An 18,060-nucleotide genomic window follows, 5' to 3' on the forward strand; every position below is an offset into this window, starting at 1 on the left:
CAGGTAATGCTGCCGCTTACATAGCATTAACTAGAATGGGATGACACAAATCAAGAAAATCTAACAGCCAAGCACATTTTATCAAACTGAGAACAGGGGCATGGGAAGAGAGGTGCTAGGCAGGTTAGTGGGTGGCTTGTGGGAGTGATACATACAGTATGCATTTTAAACTGATCTCTGCCTTTCTGTTCCTTACCCATGGAGGTGGTGGCCAAGGTCTGACGACCAACAAATTGTGCAGGACCCATGCTCCCCAGGAAGTCACTAAACTGCCCGGCAGATGCCAGATGGATTCCACTGAAATTCAAGCTGCAAAATAAATTGATTTAGGCAAATCATTATTTCAGTACTTGAAAGCAACCTGCTGATTTAACAGTCTGATTTAATGTATGCTTGAAATGAATAGCTATATTCCACAGACCTCTTCCTTTCAGAACTCATTGATTTCCATGCAGTCTAGTTACACGTGATGCATTTAAAGTCCCCTTCCCCCATCCAGTAGTGCTGGAGTAGTTAGCTGTGATTACAATATTTCTTTATCTATAAATTAATCACCTAGGATTAAAAAAAAATCAACTCTCCTGTCCCTGGTTCAGGTGCTTCCCATCACCCCTTCCCTGCAGGATTAAAGGTGAGCAATATCTGGGGTGGCCTGTAATTTATTGCCTGGTAGTGGTTCCTCCTTCCCCCTTTTCAAAAAACAAAACAAGGACAATAGTACTTTGGGGCATGGGGGGTTTCAAAGTGATTGAGTTCAGGTGAGGGATGCCAAACTGAGATGCCTCCCCTCCCCCCGGAACATGCATCTTTCCTGACCCCCAGGAACCCCATCTAAGGGTGGGAGTAGTACATTTTGCATTCTGTATCAAATGCTTTTGCAGCCTGGCAGCATCCAGCACGTTCCCAGAGTAGTTTTCATTCAGCAAAGGGTATGAAATGATCATGAAGACTAATCCTGCATCCCAGGATGAATATGCAGGATTTACAGAGTGTACCTTCAAAGGGGGGGCGGGGTGAGAAAGGAAGATACAGCACTGCAGCCAAAAAAAAAATAAAAAATGGAGCTGTTAGGGATGCAAGCGTGTGATATGCCATTTGCAAGGCACCTGTGGCCTTGTCTGCTTTGGGGTTTTAGCCATTGGTGTAGCTACATGGGTGCAAACCTACAGTGTAGATGTGGGGCACACCAGTGTAAGCTGCGCGGGTGCAAATCACAGTTTGCGCTGGTGCGCTGCGTTTACACTAGGGGCTTGTGCGAGTGCAGCTACACAACTGCCTAAACAGCCCTTGTAGACAAGGCTTGAATTGTGTCCCACAGGTTCCTAGTCTGTTTATACATATGATTGGCCTGCTTTTGACCCATCTTCCCCACAGAAGCTGCTACACATGGATGCTAAGTGTAATTATGAGTCCTCTGTAGTCACATCCCCACAGGGGGGAGACACGCCTGCTTAGTGACACACTTCACAGCTTCTTAAAATTAGGTCCTTAAAACAAATCTGTAATAAGGGTCAAATGTTCACTAACACTCAGTCTCAAATCAGTACAAATCAACTTTGCAAAATGGTAGTTAACTTACACTAACACAGGGGCTGGCGAGGGACTCTGCTTGGCTGCGGGATGGTGGGGAAGAGACGTTAGACTCACGTATATACTATTTAGTCAGCCGCAATTACTCTTATTAGCTATCCACAAGCCCAGCCTCAGCTCACTGCACATATTTATTTCCCCTTATGAGTAGCAAACCTGCCCGAAGAAATCAGAGAGAGCGGCATGATAGCCCAGCCCGAGCCGCACACAAGCAACTGAGGGCACATCGCCCACTCACACAAGGGCCAGATTTTCGAAAAAGCTCAGCATGCTGGTGCTGTGAAAAATCTGGCTAGAAGTGTCACAGTGGGAGCAGCTAGGTGCTAAGCACCTGAAAACCCAGCCCTGAGCACTTTCAAAATTCAGCCCAGCGCAAAATGCCCACAGATCTGCATTAAGTTTGGGAGAAACCCTCTGCACAGGGGTCAATTTCCCCCTCAGTCTCCTTGAATTAAGAGTTTTCACCATGTGTCTCCTGGTTGTGCAATAGTTCCAGGTGGCATTTCCAGACAAGCCTCACATGGCATGATCTAGCACTAATTGCAGACAATGCTGTTGCTTTTGCTTTATTTTGGATTCAGCTGTTGAAGTCTGCTTCACTGATTCCTCAGCTGAGAGAGGCACCTCCCCGGTGAAGCATGCTATCTTCTTGGGGAAGGTGTAACTACTGGCTGCAGTCTGCTTCCAATCAATGCTATACTCCCACTTCTCTTCCTGGCTTTCTTCTCCCCGCTCTGCTGGAGGATGGGGTCTGTCTGCTCTGCGGCGGCACTCTCCCAAGTTAGCGCTGCTGGGAGCAGAGGAACAGGACAGATATACTGAATGTGAGCTGGAGCCCTGGAAAAGGGACCTTTGGGTCCAGTCCTGCACAGACACAGTGCTTACTACTGGGAGTAGTGAGTGGCTGGCGGGGGTGGCAGGGCCAAAACGGAGCAAGTAGCATTGTGACCCGGTGCGTGGGAGTCGCAGCACCACTCAGGTCATGATGGGGGGGCCATGGGTCCAAAGCTATGGGGCACTGTGACCCCATGCACCAGGTCACAATGCCACTCAGTCACATTTGGCCCTGTCATCCTGTCATGACGGAGGGCTGGAGGGCCAAACCTGAGAGGACAGTAGGGTGGCCCGTGCTGCTTCTCCTTACCACTACCAGGGGACCAGCTCCTGCACCAGCTCTCCCCGCCAGGGGCCTGCCTGGCCCAACCCCACTTCCAGCAGCCCATATCCCCTCTGCTCTGCCCCCAGAGCTTACTTAGTGTCAACTTCAAGCCTTGCTACAAATGCAGGGAGCTGCAGTGAGTGCCCGCATGGGGGAGCCGGGCAGGAAAGGGGCAGCAGGGTGCCCGTGGGAGGTGGACATGAGAGGGGTTTGCCTAGGGCTGAGTGATGGGGCTCCGTGGGTGATTCCATTTTGTTTGCTTGCACCGAGCGGGAGTTTTGTTGGAGAAACTTAGAGCCGGAATCCCTTGAGGCACCATGCGTTGGGCACCCCATGTGAAAAAATTGCTGAGGGTGCCCCTGTGAGCAGCCCTGTGGCTGTAAAACCTGCAGTGCAGAGATCTCCCCTCTCTGGATGAGACACATGGGTTGGGGGCGGGGGGAAGATCAGCATCCCCGCCTCTCTTGCTTTAGCTATTGTTCCCACCACTGGATGTTCTTCCAGGTTCGCCCAGCCACTGTGTCCTGCATGCTGCCTTCTCTCCCGCAGCTGGAATCCACCCAGGGTCCCCAGTCGCTGCCTATTCCTGCTGTGGTCTCCCCTGGCCACTGTCCCCACCCACTCCATGCAATCTGGGATTGCTTCAGCTTCACGCAGCCCTAGCCTATGCGGATGGTGCTGCACCTGGGTCTCAGCCGCCCCCTCTTGCCTTGTCAAAAGGCAACTGCCACTGGGGGTGGGGAATGGCGAACAGAGTAACTACGTGGGTGTCCACGAGGCCCCAGCGTGCGTGAGCTGCCGGTGGCACATCCCACGGAAGCCAGCGTAGCTACCCACAGTAGTGAGGCACCATGCTTGGTGTTCGCAGAGTCAGGCTAGTTGGTGGGAAATTCACAAGAGCCCTTCTGTCCCCATAATAATCCTGGGCCAAAACAATAGTTCCTGCCTAGAAAAGTACTATGCACCCTCAAGCAAAGCCACAGCTTCTGCCTGGGGAGAGGAGAGGAAAATAAAGCTGTCTAGAAAGTTAGCAAGCCTGAGAAGAAACATCTGCAGAAAGGATTGAGCTAGATCAGCTAAAATAAGGACCTTCAAAGTCAGTTTGATGTATTGTATGTGCTCTAGTGCTCATATAGCAGCTTCGGAAGCTGCACTGGCATCTGCAAGGAAACCACTGGGCTCTTCTGGCAGAAAGTTAAGTGGATCAAGTGAGAACAAATTCTTTCCTTTGCCATAGTTCAAATCAAATGACAGCTCTTGGGAAGACGTGCAACAGATACCAAACTTAGCAAGGGATGCACTGTCCCACTGCTCTCAGGGGAGAATCATCACTTGGAGCGGTCAAACTCAGGCTTGTGAAGTACGCATGGACACAGTTTAGCAGAAGACCTGCCCCTGGCAGGGGGTTGGCCTGGGCGATCTATTCTGGGTTCCAAACTCAGGTACCGCGGCAGACTTTGAGATGCATCCGTTTCCTGGTTCGGTACAAGTTTCTCTTTGGAACTTGCAGTGTGGCTCAAACCTGCAGGACTGAAGCAGAGGATTTCTGAAAGCTCCCTCATTTCCTCCTTCTGAAACCGACAGCAGCTGCAGAACAGCTCAAGTGTGACAATTCACTCATTGCTCGGCTCTTTCAAACTCAGGCTCGCTGTTCCTGAGAGTTTGCCCCCTGCCGTTTGCGGCTTCACAGTACACAGGGCACTCAGCAGCGGACTTTCCTGTCAGTCCTTTGAAGAAATTCATCTGTTTCTCTCCAACTGCCTTTGATTCAGCAATAATCTTTCCAATTGAATTCTCAGGTTGGGAGCATTGGCAGAGACACACGGTTTACAAGTCGGCCAGCCTCACACAAAAGAGGCAGCTCCAGCTTGGGTTACAGCCAACAGATGGTTTTCACACACAGTGGAGTGAATCTGAAAGGGCTTTATTATCCCATCGCTGAGTATGCCTCAGCTCTGGCCTCATTTCCTTTCCTCTCAAATCAAACACAGCGGATATGGAGAAGAGTCGCTTTCCTTCTGAAACCCTCCACCCTACTGTTACAATCTCTCCTGCCCTCAGTCTGTGAAATATAAGCAGAATGAAAAGGAGTACTTGTGGCACCTTAGAGACTAACAAATTTATTTGAGCATAAGCTTTCGTGAGCTACAGCTCACTTCATGTAACTTTTTTTTTTGACACGTGTCAACTTCAGCATATTTTCATACAGTTTAGAAGATGAACTCATGGGGTTCTTTTGTTTCCGTTCAATATTCAAATTCAGATGCTATTTGACAAAAGACCCTCCACCTTAGATAGAGGAAAAGGCCACAAATTGGCTCTGACCAAATAATGTGCTGATTTTTCTTCTCCAAACCCAACAAAAAGCTACTAAAAATAGCTGCCAGAAATAAGGAGGTAGCGTTTCTCATTGGACTTGCAAAGTGCCTGCTGTAACTAGTGAAGCCCCTGGGGCCAGGCAGAGCAGGGTTGTTGCTGCAGTACTAGCTCCTGCTGCAAAATAACACACGCAAAGATTGTCAGGTGACATTTGTCAGCATTTTCACAAGATTGGCAGAGAGTCTGTACTCTGTACCCTTTAGACAGGCAAGTGCAGGGGCTGAAGCTATGGCTGGCCTGAACATGGCTGCACCCCAGGTTGCGGAATAGAAAAGGGAATCCATTTCTCTTTCACGTTCCTCTACTCCCATTTACACTGACTAGAACCCTTTTGTCATGGTGGCATTTGAATGGAATTAAGGCTGATGGATTTTTCACGTGGAACTTGACTCCTTCACTGACCTACAGGTACGTACAGCACTGGGAAGGTCAGTGGTGCCTGCTGGGCACGTGGAGGACCTGTTCTGTATGATCAGGGGAGATCAAAGGGCAGCCCTGCTCAGTTTGACCCATGGCTGCAATAATCTTCAATAGAGAGGTGCAGACCACAGAGACAAGCAGAACAAACCATGGCTGTGTGTATGAAGATACCATGGCTGTTACTGAGTACTGATCCTGGAAAATTCAATGCCACACGCACAAGCCCCTACCACTTGGGCTAATGGAGTAGACCAGTGGTTTTCAACCTTTTTTCATTTGTGAACCCCTAAAAAATTAGAATGGAAGTGTGGACCCCTTTGGAAATCTTAGACAGTCTGCGGACCCCCAGGGTCCACAGACCACAGGTTGAAAACCAGTGGAGCAGACAGCTAAGCAGGATTTATTATTCTTTAAATTGTAAAAGGCAAGCTATTACAGTTGTTGCTGTTACCCACTAGAGGGAGACAAGATCACAGACACAGTCTTAGTTCATTAGATTTATAATGCAATGCACCATGTTAATCCAAACAGACATGCAGCGTTAGTACTCTGATAGACAGATCTGCAAAGATATTAGGTATGCAATGTACTGGCAAAATGTGTATTTACCCTTGTTGGGTTTGCAAATGGAGTAATGACATGTGCAAGTGATGCACTTCTGGGAGGTACATTTGTAAGAACTCAGATGTGCAAAATTACATGATTTGTGCACACAATCCTAATAATTGTGAGAGCAAATTAAGCCTGTATGTGCATATTTTACATATTTAGTTATACACCTTATGCCTTTAGAAATCTGCCCAGTGCTTTCTGCAGGCTGCATGCCTATCCTGAAGATTGGCGCATCTGAAACCTGTCCTATTTAGTGTAGTGTAAGTATGGCCTAAAAGGCCCCAGGCCAGTTGTTGATGCAGCACCAGTGGCCCACCACCTGCCCCTGTGTTCCCCTGATGTTGTGCATAGCCCAAAAATTGCCACTGCTAGTTTTATGCCCTTCACTGCCAAAAGAGACAATTCCTTCTTTGCTGGACCATCTTCCTTTAAATATTCAAATTCCTAAGCTGCTTTTTCAAAGCTTGTTTGGGTTTTGAATTGTGGTTTGAAGAGTTAGGTGGACAATGCCAATGTCAATAATGAATGGTTTGAAGAAAATCCAGAGCACCAGAGCTTATCGCCTCTGTCCCGCGTACGGCTGTGCTCTTCCTTTCCTCAGCCCAGCCCATGCTGTGTTATGCATTAAGTATGCAGAGCTCCTCCCAGCACAGCCAGCTTAAGAAAGACGCATCATTAATTTCTTTTCTTGTCCTTGTGGAGTTTGTGACCTCTTTTCACATCTATTTTTAAATCACTTCTGGGTCTTGTGCACCAGGTGCTGTCATTAAGTTAGTGCAAGTGCCAGGTTTTTTATCTTACAGTTCACATATTCTGGGCTCTTTCTTTCCAACTTCCATTTGGTGTGTCCTGACTCTGAGTATCAGTGTCCATTGGAATATACCATTCTCTAATCTTCATATTTGAGCCTCCCTAACTCTTTTTAGAAGCTTGCTTTGCCTCTGGTGCAACTCAGAACAACCTGGTGGGTGCTCTAAATCAGTGGTTCTCAACCAGGGGTACGTGTACTCCTGGGGATGCGCAGAGGTCTTCCAGGGGATACATCTCGATATTTGCCTAGTTTTACAACAGACTAAATAAAAGCACTAGTGAACTCAGCACAAACTAAAATTTCATGCAATGACTTGTTTATACTGCTCTGTACACTGAAATGTAAGTACGATATTTATATTCCGATTGATTTATTTTATAAGTATATGGTAAAAATGAGAAAGTCATCAATTTTTCAGCAATAAGTGTGCTGTGACACTTTTGTATTTTTGTCTGATTTTGTAGGCAAGTAGTGAGGAGAAACTTGGGGTATGCAAGACAAATCAGACTCCTGAAAGGGGTACAGTAGTCTGGAAAAGTTGAGAGCCACTGCTCTAAATTGTGCCAGCTTGCAATAACCTGTTAATGACAGGCACTCACCGCTGGAGGACCACATTGCAGCCTGGTGTGGAACCTCAGTTGTGTCTCTGCCTCAGTTTCCTCTTATGGACTATCAGTAACTTCAACGAGGTTTGTCGATAGTGAACAATGTCCCTTCAGGGTCTTGCTTATGTAATCAACAGCCAAACATGGTATGCAAACAAGCCTTCAATCCAGCATCCTAGCTGGAGGGTTCAGGTATTCTTAGTCAGCCAACCCCCAACTGAGTCCTCCTTTCTACTCCCTCCAGGGTTTTCACGTGTAAGACCTTCGCAACCAAGGACCCTCTTCTGGAGCCAGGCCTCCTGCCCTCAGGAACGGTTCCTTCCCTGGACTCTGCAGCTGTGCAGCTCTTCCCTGGAGCAGCGCATAATTCCCCAACAACCTGGCCCTCTTGCCTCTGTTGGTAAAGTCCTTTTGCTGGGGCTGAGCCTCCTGCTAGGGTTTTGCCCCTCGTAGCTCTCTTGGAACCAGGAGCACCTTTCCTAGATCCTCTTTTCTAGTGAGCTCTTGAAACAGCTCTCCTGAGAAGACCCTCTCCTCCAGAGCTTTCTCCGCGTTCTGGGGCCTCCTGACTGAGCCCTCATAAGTCTTTTATTAGGCTCAGCTGCTCCTTACCTAATTAAGTGCCTGCCAGCCACTCAGACAATTAACGATCCTCAGGTGGGTCTGGGCTGGCTCATTCTCCTTAGCGGAGCCTGTTACAGGTAGGGTGGGTGTCTGACCCCTTCAGTGGGCCAGTTACCCTGTGACATGGCCCTACATCAGCAGTTATGCCAGCACAAAAGAACTGTGGCATGTCTCCTCCTTCCCCCTGTAGGGTCTTGGTGTAGAGCCCTTGTGCCAAAGAGCCCCCCAATGATGGGGGTATTCAGTAACAGCATGGCAGCCCCACGTCAGTGGGGCCATGCCAGACTCCACCCAATGGTGTAAAAAGGGGCTGTATCATACTGCGCAATCAGGACTTCCACCCCTACCACACGAGGTCTGTCCCAACTCTTTTCAACCATGTAAATCAAATGACTCCGTGAGCTCTGCAGGATCAGAATATCCGGCCTGACTTTAAAACCAACAGAGGGAAGTGATTCCCCACTGGGCCCGACTCCCCATTACCTTACACCTGGTTCACACTGGTGGAACTGGGTTAACTTCAGTGAAGTTACACAGCCACAGCATATTCAGACAAAGGCTATTTTCTTTTCACGCCCTTCTGTAATTTTCATGGATTCGCTGACACACTACAAGCAACAGGCTACTTGCGATCAACTCAAACTTTAAACATGGAAACGTTACTCAGAGATACTACAGTCAGTGCTTTCCACTAGGGGGTTAGGATTCCAATATTCCTCACGGCCTAAAAGGGAATGTCTCATAAACCGTATCTTTTTAAAGGCTCCTCCATTGTTCTGTATGTAGTATGAATATAAGATCGAGAACTCCTTCTGAAATGGCATGTGTTCAAAGACAGGATGCTGCAAGGATCAGAAATGATTATTTCCTAAAGACACATCACCTCCCCCAACTGTCAGTAATAAGTGAGTTGCCTGAATATGACCACACTACAGAATAAATGCAGTGGATAGCCTTTTAGAGTTAAGACTTTCTTTCATAGCTTCATTTACAACACAGGTCAGCCCTCTGTTTCTGTCTTCACAGGCTGTAAGAAGCAGGTGTAGCTGTCTCTCTCAGGGAAAGGAGATAAGTTTCCTGTAAGACTGAGAACTTCTACTTCATCAGCTGCTACTTCATCACTTCACTGGAGGTGCGGAGGATTTCAGAGGTTCCACTCAGCAAGCCAGTTTCCATGAAAGAGGAATGTTCTGTGTAATAACTGGGTATCCCAGCTGTCCACAGGCATAGTTTGATTTCTATATTTGACGGGGCAGCTCCAGTCAGGTCCCTGGGGCTATGCGCTGGGGAGGCAAATTCCACGCCTGGCCAAGGCTTGCAGTTTTGTGGGGGGCAACACCGCCCTGCTCCCACCAAACTATGCCCATGGTTCTGTGTAATAATCTAGCTCATTTTTAAGGCCTCCCAGGATTCAGATTTCATAATCTGTCTAGTTTAGTGGACAGCTGAATATCTGTCAGCTCAGCAGGATGCAGAATTTCTTTGTTTAGGTCGTAGTATATTTAACCCAAACTCTCTCATTTTCAGTGTTGACAGTACACAGTGGACATTATTAGTCATTAGCATTCCTGAATTGCTACGAGAGAACAGTACTTTGGAACATGTCCAGTTAGGCAGCATGAATCCTGTTTCTTCCCTGGGAACCTTCACTTCACCTATCTGTCTTAAGGTTCTCTATAAAACCCACCACCATAGTGTCGTGAAGTAATGACACAGCTCTGTTTAGTCATCTCTATTCAGCTACGCAACATTCTTTGCTATTTGAGCCCTACACCAGCTCTTCCACAAGCTCTGCTGATGCAGTCATAGCTCTGGTCCATAGCCCCCTCCCCACCAGCTACCCTACTGCTTTCTGCAGCAAAGCTTTCTAGCAGCATGACGTACCAGCTAGTTTTCTGTAACATGGTGTTCTCCATTGGTATTGCAAGTTCCTTGTATGATTGTATGATTTTTGGCCATGTTAACAATGTTATCAAAAAGTTCTTCAGTGAAACCTGCACAAGAGACCTCTCCCACCCGCACCTTATTAGGCAAGCTCCTAGTATCCCACCCACAAAGTATCCTCAAACGTCCTGGATTCAAATCTAGTCAGACTACATTACAAAATTACATCTATTAAGCAACTGAAATTTTCCAGTTCCTTGAGTGGTTGCTTGGGATGGGTTTCCCTGTAATTATACATACTGTCCAGAGTTGCTGGACAGGCTTGCTAATTTCCTCACATATTACACAATCACTCTTCTGCGCCTTCACTAGTCATCACCTGCTGAGCTCTTCTGAGACAAGCAAATCACCTTTGTTTCCTGCATCCTAATCATCCCAGCAGTAGTTAGCAAAAACAAGAAGGCCTACAAGCACCACACATTATAGCTTCTGGCCACCAGCAATCTTCTGTTCCAGGGCTGCATCTCCTCACACAGCATTTAAAAAAAAAAAAGGGCTGGCAGAGGGTTATGTAACAATCCCTGCAGGGGCGCTGGAACAATTTGTATAGTGGGGGTGCTGATCGCCATTGAACCAAACTGTAAACCCTGTCTATAACGGAATCCACTTCAAGCTAGGGACTGATGCAGGACCCCCATCTCCCCTCTGCATCCCTAGTTCCAGCACCTATGAGTCCCTGTTTGCCTCCTGAATGTCATGTAACATCATTTCGTTCAGAGGGAGCAAAACCCCGGTATAACAGAGCTCGAGCAGAGGATAAGGCATGGAGGAACCAGGCTCAAACCTGAATTTCTTTGCTCCTTGTTAAACTATCAGATGTTTATTTGTAAGTTCCACACACAAGTCAAATTCTGATCCATTTGCTCATGACACTGTATGCTGGGAACATACTGAAACAGGTAACTCTCAAGAGAAATTTTCAAAAATAGGTATTTGAAAATGTCTGAAAGGAAGAAAGTTATTTCAAAGTACCTATTGGTAATAGCACAACTACCGTGCTGAAAAAAAGATTACGTGAGTGAGTTTTTTTGTATAAGAAAGATTAAAGAAACCAAGAGCGCCATGCTGACATTATAAAGGCTCTGGTAAGCACCTCTTTTTTAGACCCAACAGTACTTTAAAATAACTGTATTCTTATATAACACAACTTTAAATGAAATCATCTGGATTTCACACGCAGTGATATTCACACTTAATCCCCACTATAAACTAAGTCATTTAGAATTTTACAGGAAGGAAAATTCTACCATTGTAATTTTATTGGATCTGAAATGAGATGAGTACAACTCTTGCTAGCCACACACCCAATGAATAAAATATATGTGAAATGAGCGCATCAATCGAGTCTCCATTTTTTAAAAGCATGTATAACTCCAGTTACTGGGAGCAGAGATTCTGTTCCCTCGTTCAGGAAAAAGAAAAACTCCAGAGCAGAGGTCGGCAACATTTCAGAAGTGGTGTGCAGAGTCTTCATTTATTCACTTTAATTTAAGGTTTCGCATGCCAGTACTGCATTTTAACGTTTTTTAGAAGGTCTCTCTCTCTAAGTCTATATATTGTATAACTAAACTATTATTGTACGTAAACAAGGTTTTCAAAATGTTTAAGAAACTTCATTTAAAATTGAATTAAAATGCTGATCTTACACCGCCGGCCCGCTCAGCCCGCTGCCGGCCTGGGGTTCTGTTCACCTAGGCTGGCAGCGGGCTGAGCGGGGCCTGCAGCCGGGATCCCGGCTGGCACGGGGCCGGCGGCCAGAACCCCAGACTGGCAGCGGGCTGAGCGGGGCCAGCGGCCGGGACCCCAGACCGGCAGTGGGCTGAGCGGCTCAGCCCGCTGCCGGTCTGGGGTTCCATCCGCCGGCTCCTGCCAGCCAGGGTCCTGGCTGCCGGGCCTGCTCAGCCGGCTGCCGGTCTGGGGTCCTGGCCCTGCCATAGAGTAGGTACCTACTTTCTCACTGGTTCTGGCCCATTCTCTTCCTCTGTCTGCACTGAGATGAGGGCGGGAGTGCACTGAGAACAGGGCTGGGGGTGAAGGAGCAGGCTGGGGGTTGGGGTGCAGTGTCTGGCCAGGAGCTAGAATGAGGGAGGGGGCTCAGGGTTGGGACCAGGAGGTTTGGGTGTGGAGCGCTTACCTGGGCAGCTCCCATTTGGTGCAAGGAGTGCGGGTGAGAATGTGGGTGTGTGCAGGAGCTCCCGTTTGGTGCTCAAGGTAGGGGTGGGGATGTGGATGTGGGGGTGCAAGAGTCAGGGCATGGGGTGTGGGGGGGCTGGGTATGTGTGGGGAGGGTGCAGGAGTCAGAGCAGGGAGCTGAGGGGGCTGGGTATGTGTGGGGGGTGCCGGAGTCAGGGCTGGGGTTGTGGGGGGGTACAGGGGTCAGGGCACAGGTCTGGGTGTGTGTGAGGAGGGTTCATGGGTCAGGGCAGAGGGCTGGGGGTGTGTGAGGGAGATGCAGGGGTCAGGGCAGAGGGCTGGGAGTGTGCAGGGGTCAGGGCAGAGGGCTGGGGGGTGTGGGGGTGCTCCCAGCCCCCTGCCCTGAGCGGCTCACGGCAGGGGGCTGGAGGGGATATGCCGATTCCACCCCCTTCCCCAACGTCCCCGGAGCAGAGAGCGCACTGCGGCTCTGCTTTTCCCTCTCCCCCTCCGTAGCAAGGTCTGTCACCTGATCGGCCGCAGGGGGGTAGAGAAGGAGGGGTAGGAACCCTGCATGCTGGGGGAAGAGGCGGGGCGAGGGGGAAGCTTGCCTGCCCTGCGAGGAGAGAGCGGTGGGCAGAGAGGAGTGGGCTGGGCCAGGCCGGATTTTTAATTGCATGCTGCTGTCCCCGGCAGACAGTAGCGTGCCATTAAAAATTGGGTCGCGTGCCGTCTTTGGCACACATGCCATAGGTTGCCGACCCCCGCTCCAGAGCTTCACCTGCGGACTGAAAGGTACTGAGGATTAACAGGCTGTCGTTAAGAGATCTTCCAGGTAGTCCTCCCTCTCATGGAGGATTATAAGAAAATATACTCTGAGTTCCCAAAGCAAGCACTTTTGGAGAATGGGCCTAGAACCCGTGATCCCTCCTGGAAGGAATTTGCATATTGATGTAGGGCTTGAAATATTGGTGCAATCTTATCTTGTTAAAAATTGGTTTGTTAAAGGCCTTAAGCGAAGACGGTCTCTGTCCTCATTATGTCTGTAGCAGTAAGAAACCAAGCACTAAAAAGAAAACCCTGCCAGAGCTAACGTGGTCACATAAATCTCCTTTTCTCCTGCTGTAATTGTGTTCTGCGGGCTGCAAGAGAGGCAAAAATGGATTTGGTTTAACATAGAGTCTAAATTTCTGGTTCTCAGAACAACTCCCCAAATGCTTCCCTTCTTTGTTAAGAACAAGAATGCTAAAAATAATCCAATATCTCAACATGTTTCTAGCACGTACAGCTTTATGGGCTCTTCGTGCTCTCAACCCTGTTTGCTAGTCACTTATGCTTCTGATGGATAATTGCTGATACCGGAGGGGATTCTAAAAGAGTTCAATTAACTGAGCTGAGGAAAAAAAAAAAAAAGCATACAAAAAACATTTATCACCCTTTCCAGAGGAGTATGGGGAGAGCTGTCCCATGCCTGGCAGAGCCCTCTAGAACATTCTGACTTCTTATTTGAGAGAAAATGGTTACAACAGGAATTTTATAGCAGCTTTAACAAATACGTGGGAGTTGCATGAAAGGATTTATTTTCCTATGCCAAGCTTATAGTTATGTGTTATTTACCTTTGCAAGTGCAGCACACCACAGCACAACGGCATTTCCCGAGGTGCAGTAATTTCATTGGAAGAGGCTTCTATTTCTCTACCAATGCCTGGCCATGTCTGTGTGGCTATGCAGGAATACTGCACAGATGTCCCAAAGGATTGTACAGCCTGCCAGAGAGGCCAAACTGCATAAATGGAAAGGAAAGAATCCTGCCCTGCAGGGAAAGCAGATTCTCAGCCTGCATTGCCAAGGAACAGGGCTTAATCTCTAATCCTCCAAGTCTTGGAGTGAAGGCAGAACTCAGAGTGGCAGGACTGTGTGAGTGTGGCAGGATATTTCCCTGGAGGCAGGTCCTCACAGAGGAGATAAGCTACACCACAGCTTTGGAGTGACAGGATTTCTGCCTCAGAGACAGCTCCTAATTATTATTATTTCTGCCCTGGATGCAGATCTGTGTAGTGTTCCCACTGTTATCCTTGTTCATATATCAAAGGAAAGTTTGGTTTTGCCTTAAAGTAGTTACTTTTCTCATCATACAGTTTTAATTATTATTTATTTTAGAGAGCCTTAGGTCTACATGGGCACCTAGACAGTTCAGTGATGGGTTCATTTGGAATGCCATGAATGAATGGACAGATAGGACAGACAGAAGCCACAGCTGGTGGTTAATACTTGATTCCAATTCAGACTTCAGTAGCACATCTAAACGGAACAAAAACTGAGTTTAGTTACACGCTGTGAACTTGTGAAGTCAGTTACTGCTCTTGCATTCACGTGCACTGAATCTGATGTAACATGGCCCCCTTCTTACTGCAGAAGAGTTTGCCCAAAAAGGTTCCCTCGGAAGGCCCCTGGATAGAAAAAGTGATCATCTCCACACATTGCCTCAAACCATGCAAAAACAAAATCAGAATTTCAAGCAACTCAGATCCCTGAAATGTTGGCCTGTCTGTATTTTCTATGCTTCAAGATTTGTACTGTCATGAAACTGCAAGGCCCAAATCCAGCGTATCATGCTATCACTGTTCTGCAGGCCCAGAAAGGTTTCTAAATATATCGCCCGAAAATGATAACTCAGACACCAGAAGGTTAACACTTCCAAGAGTATAACATGTATTTAATTATTTACTAGAGATTATCTTGCTAGATATATCCCCTCCATCCCTTGACACAATCATTTCCCGTCCAAGGCGTTTGTGGGAGAAGACAGACAACAGAAATGTAACACATTATAAACATCGACACTTGTAATCTCATTTACAATAACCACTCCAGAGAGTTTTCTTTTAAAGGCAAGTCTGTAATAAGTGATGGGTATCCTCTTCAGGTCAGACTCATGAGCATACTAAAAGAAGTGTATGAACAGCAAAACTATTTGCAAACCTTGCAGGGAAAGAACTGCTCTGTTCTTTCTCTTAGAGTAACTGAATTCCCTGCCAATGCACCTACAGCATGTGTAAGTCAGACAAATGTATCATCTATCATGTAAGAAGAAATAGGTTTAGGGGGAATGGAGCATTCCAGAAGTGATTATCCAGCTGGCCCCTGCTGACTTACTTTCCTTCAGATCCATAGCTGTTCATACTGTCTTCAATGGATTCATGGCTGGCTTGACGGACCGTCCGGCTTGGCATTTCGACAGCCAGACCGGTTTCTGTGCTCCGCTGGATAGCACCTTTGAGTCTCCGGCCATCCCCGTCTAAAAACAAGAGAGACATCAAATAGAACCAAGGGAAGGCCTTTCAGGGAATTACTCTTGGAATCCAGAAATCACCCTGCACTTCATTCTTTTCATATTTTGTCGCACTCAAGCCTGTAGCTCTCACCTTTGTTCATAACGGGCCTGAGGTTCAAACAAGCTAGATACCCAGTTGGGCATTCAAAGTGCAAATGTAATTGCTAGCCTACTTTGAGCATGCAAATCAGATAATAGCATGCGTGCACGCGCATACTCAGACATACACACACAGCCAAACTGTGTGTGGACTTGCCCAATTAGTATGCACACTGTACAATTATGAGCAGAGATTAGGTACTAAATTGTGGACCTAATGTGTTTGAAAATCTGCCCCATTGTTTCAAGTTGTGAGGAATGCCGAGGAATCATAGTGCCAGGACAGTAACAGAAGGATCAGAGGGGAGAGAAGGGGCTGGACAGTACTAGGAACACTCTGAATGAGAGAACAATAAGGGACTATAAAGGCATCTCCAAAATGGTTTCCCAATGCAGGCCACTCAGAGGGGCTTTAAACAGCAGAAAAGCCCACAGTAAGGGCTACTACGTTCACACATGCCCTCAGCTCGAGTCGGGTGGGAATCAGAATTTGGTGTCACAGATTATTTTTCCCTTGGGGGGTTAATCTTCAAAGACTTTGAAATTAACAGCTGCTATTTGCATCCTTCTCTTTAGCAGTCTGCATTTCTCAGAATGAATTATGTTATCTAATGAATATATAATGAACACTATTAACATTAATTGCTTTCGCTGCTGTTAGGTAGCTGACAAGTTTCAGCCTACACACAATGCTTATCCTGAAATATCGATGTCGGCTGCAAGTTCTCTGAATGAGCTGGGATGTGGGAATCTTTTTAAAGGTGCCCACCCATAAACCTGTATAAGAATGAGCTGGTGTTAACACTCACGTGGCAGACATGTGACCCACCAGACTGCTTTGGTATTCCTATTGAACACTGAACGATGGCAGCGTCCAATGTCCTCTACCAGCTCAGGGCCTCATTTTGCTAGGTGCGACCAAAAGTATTCAAAATACCCTGAGAGAGCTGAACATTGCTAAGTGGCATCACTTCCAGAAGCACCACAACTTTATGAAGAGTGCTTCTGTATGCAAAATGAACCGGTTCAACACAACGTCAGAGAGTTCTCAAAACATGGAAGAGGATGAGGCTCTCACAGCCACTTCAGCAGCTCTGGGAGCTCAGTCTGTACACATGGAAAGTATTGTGCTATTCTTTCCTATGTGTATAGCAAGCTGCTTGGCCTGGGAATGGTTTTCTTCGGTTCTCTATGTGAATGGGCATTTCCCAGAAATTGCTGGCCTATTAGCAGGGTCCCTGCCCTACGCTCCATTTGAAATTAACTCTGGTAGGTTAACACTAGCGCAGAGCATCTGCCATTAACTTAGCTAAAAAGCCCCCTTTCTCTGCAATACCCTGAGGTTTCCAACTAAGTAAACATTTAGGCCCAAAGGCATTCGGTACCAGCTGCTGCCCACAAGTACAGTACTGTATGCAAGCATCAGACAGCATTTGTATGTTTTGATTAACATTAAATACAGTTCGTATTGTTTGTGTGCCCAGAGCAATGTGAGAGGCCCATCATATGAATCAGAAAGTCAAACAAACAATTTAAAACAACTGCTATCCAAGTCAAAAACTTCAGCCAGAACAAATATTAATCATCGACTTCAGTGAAGGAAAAGCCCAATGAGATGGCCTAATCCAGTCCCAGCTACTGCAGGATTATTCCCAATGGTGTATTTTTTAGTGTTTTCTCCAGCCTTGTTCTAAATGTCCACAGCCTAGAACACCCCTCCTTCACTGTAATGTTATCCGTCCTGATAGCCTAATTTCCCCCTTAATTTCATTTTGTTTCCCCTCGTTATACCCTTTCTACCATCCTCAACAATGCCCCTCCCTCCTTGCTATGCAGACACCCTCAAAATACTCAGATCCTTCCTCCATTGCTTAGTCGCATATTCAGTTCTTTTCTCATAAAATCAACCTGAGTCAATAATCATAAACCAGCACTGAAAAATGTTCAAGTGCCTAACCATGAAATATCTGGTCTCAAGATCATTTGATTTTCCCACTGTAACTGGAGATGGCCAGGGAATGAAATACTCAAATTACCATATACCTGCGGTTAACAACAAACTAATAGAGGCTTGTGGTGTGGGCAAGCATTTGGCATCCCAAGGCACCTGCCTGGCACAGTGCAGTGCCTTGTCTCACAGATTTTTCTGGTCCAGTGCGAAGGTTTGCCATAGAGCAAAAGAGAGCAAAATAAACAGGGAATGCAGGACACACTCCAGCACCATGTTGGAGATTGTCTCTCACTTCCAGCTGGCACTGGATACATTCTGCTGCAGCAGAAAACACACAGCCACGCATCTGCTGGCGTCCTGAGGTGCCTGCCGCATCTCCTTGGCTGTCCAGTTAAATGT

General features: G+C 47.1%; 1 protein-coding gene across 1 annotated transcript in view; it reads right to left on the bottom strand.

The window, feature by feature from the left end:
• RIMS4 (regulating synaptic membrane exocytosis 4) overlaps positions 1-18,060 on the bottom strand; it is an 80,387-nt gene that overhangs the window by 7,445 nt on the left and 54,882 nt on the right. The window contains exons 2-3 of the mRNA XM_077832275.1: positions 15,434-15,575; positions 197-309 (exon numbers count right to left, since the gene is read on the bottom strand). Of these exons, the coding sequence (XP_077688401.1) occupies positions 197-309; positions 15,434-15,575 (255 nt within the window). The remainder of the gene's footprint in view (positions 1-196; positions 310-15,433; positions 15,576-18,060) is intronic.

The sequence above is a fragment of the Eretmochelys imbricata genome, chromosome 13 (assembly GCF_965152235.1).
Source record: "Eretmochelys imbricata isolate rEreImb1 chromosome 13, rEreImb1.hap1, whole genome shotgun sequence".
NCBI lineage: Eukaryota > Metazoa > Chordata > Testudines > Cheloniidae > Eretmochelys > Eretmochelys imbricata.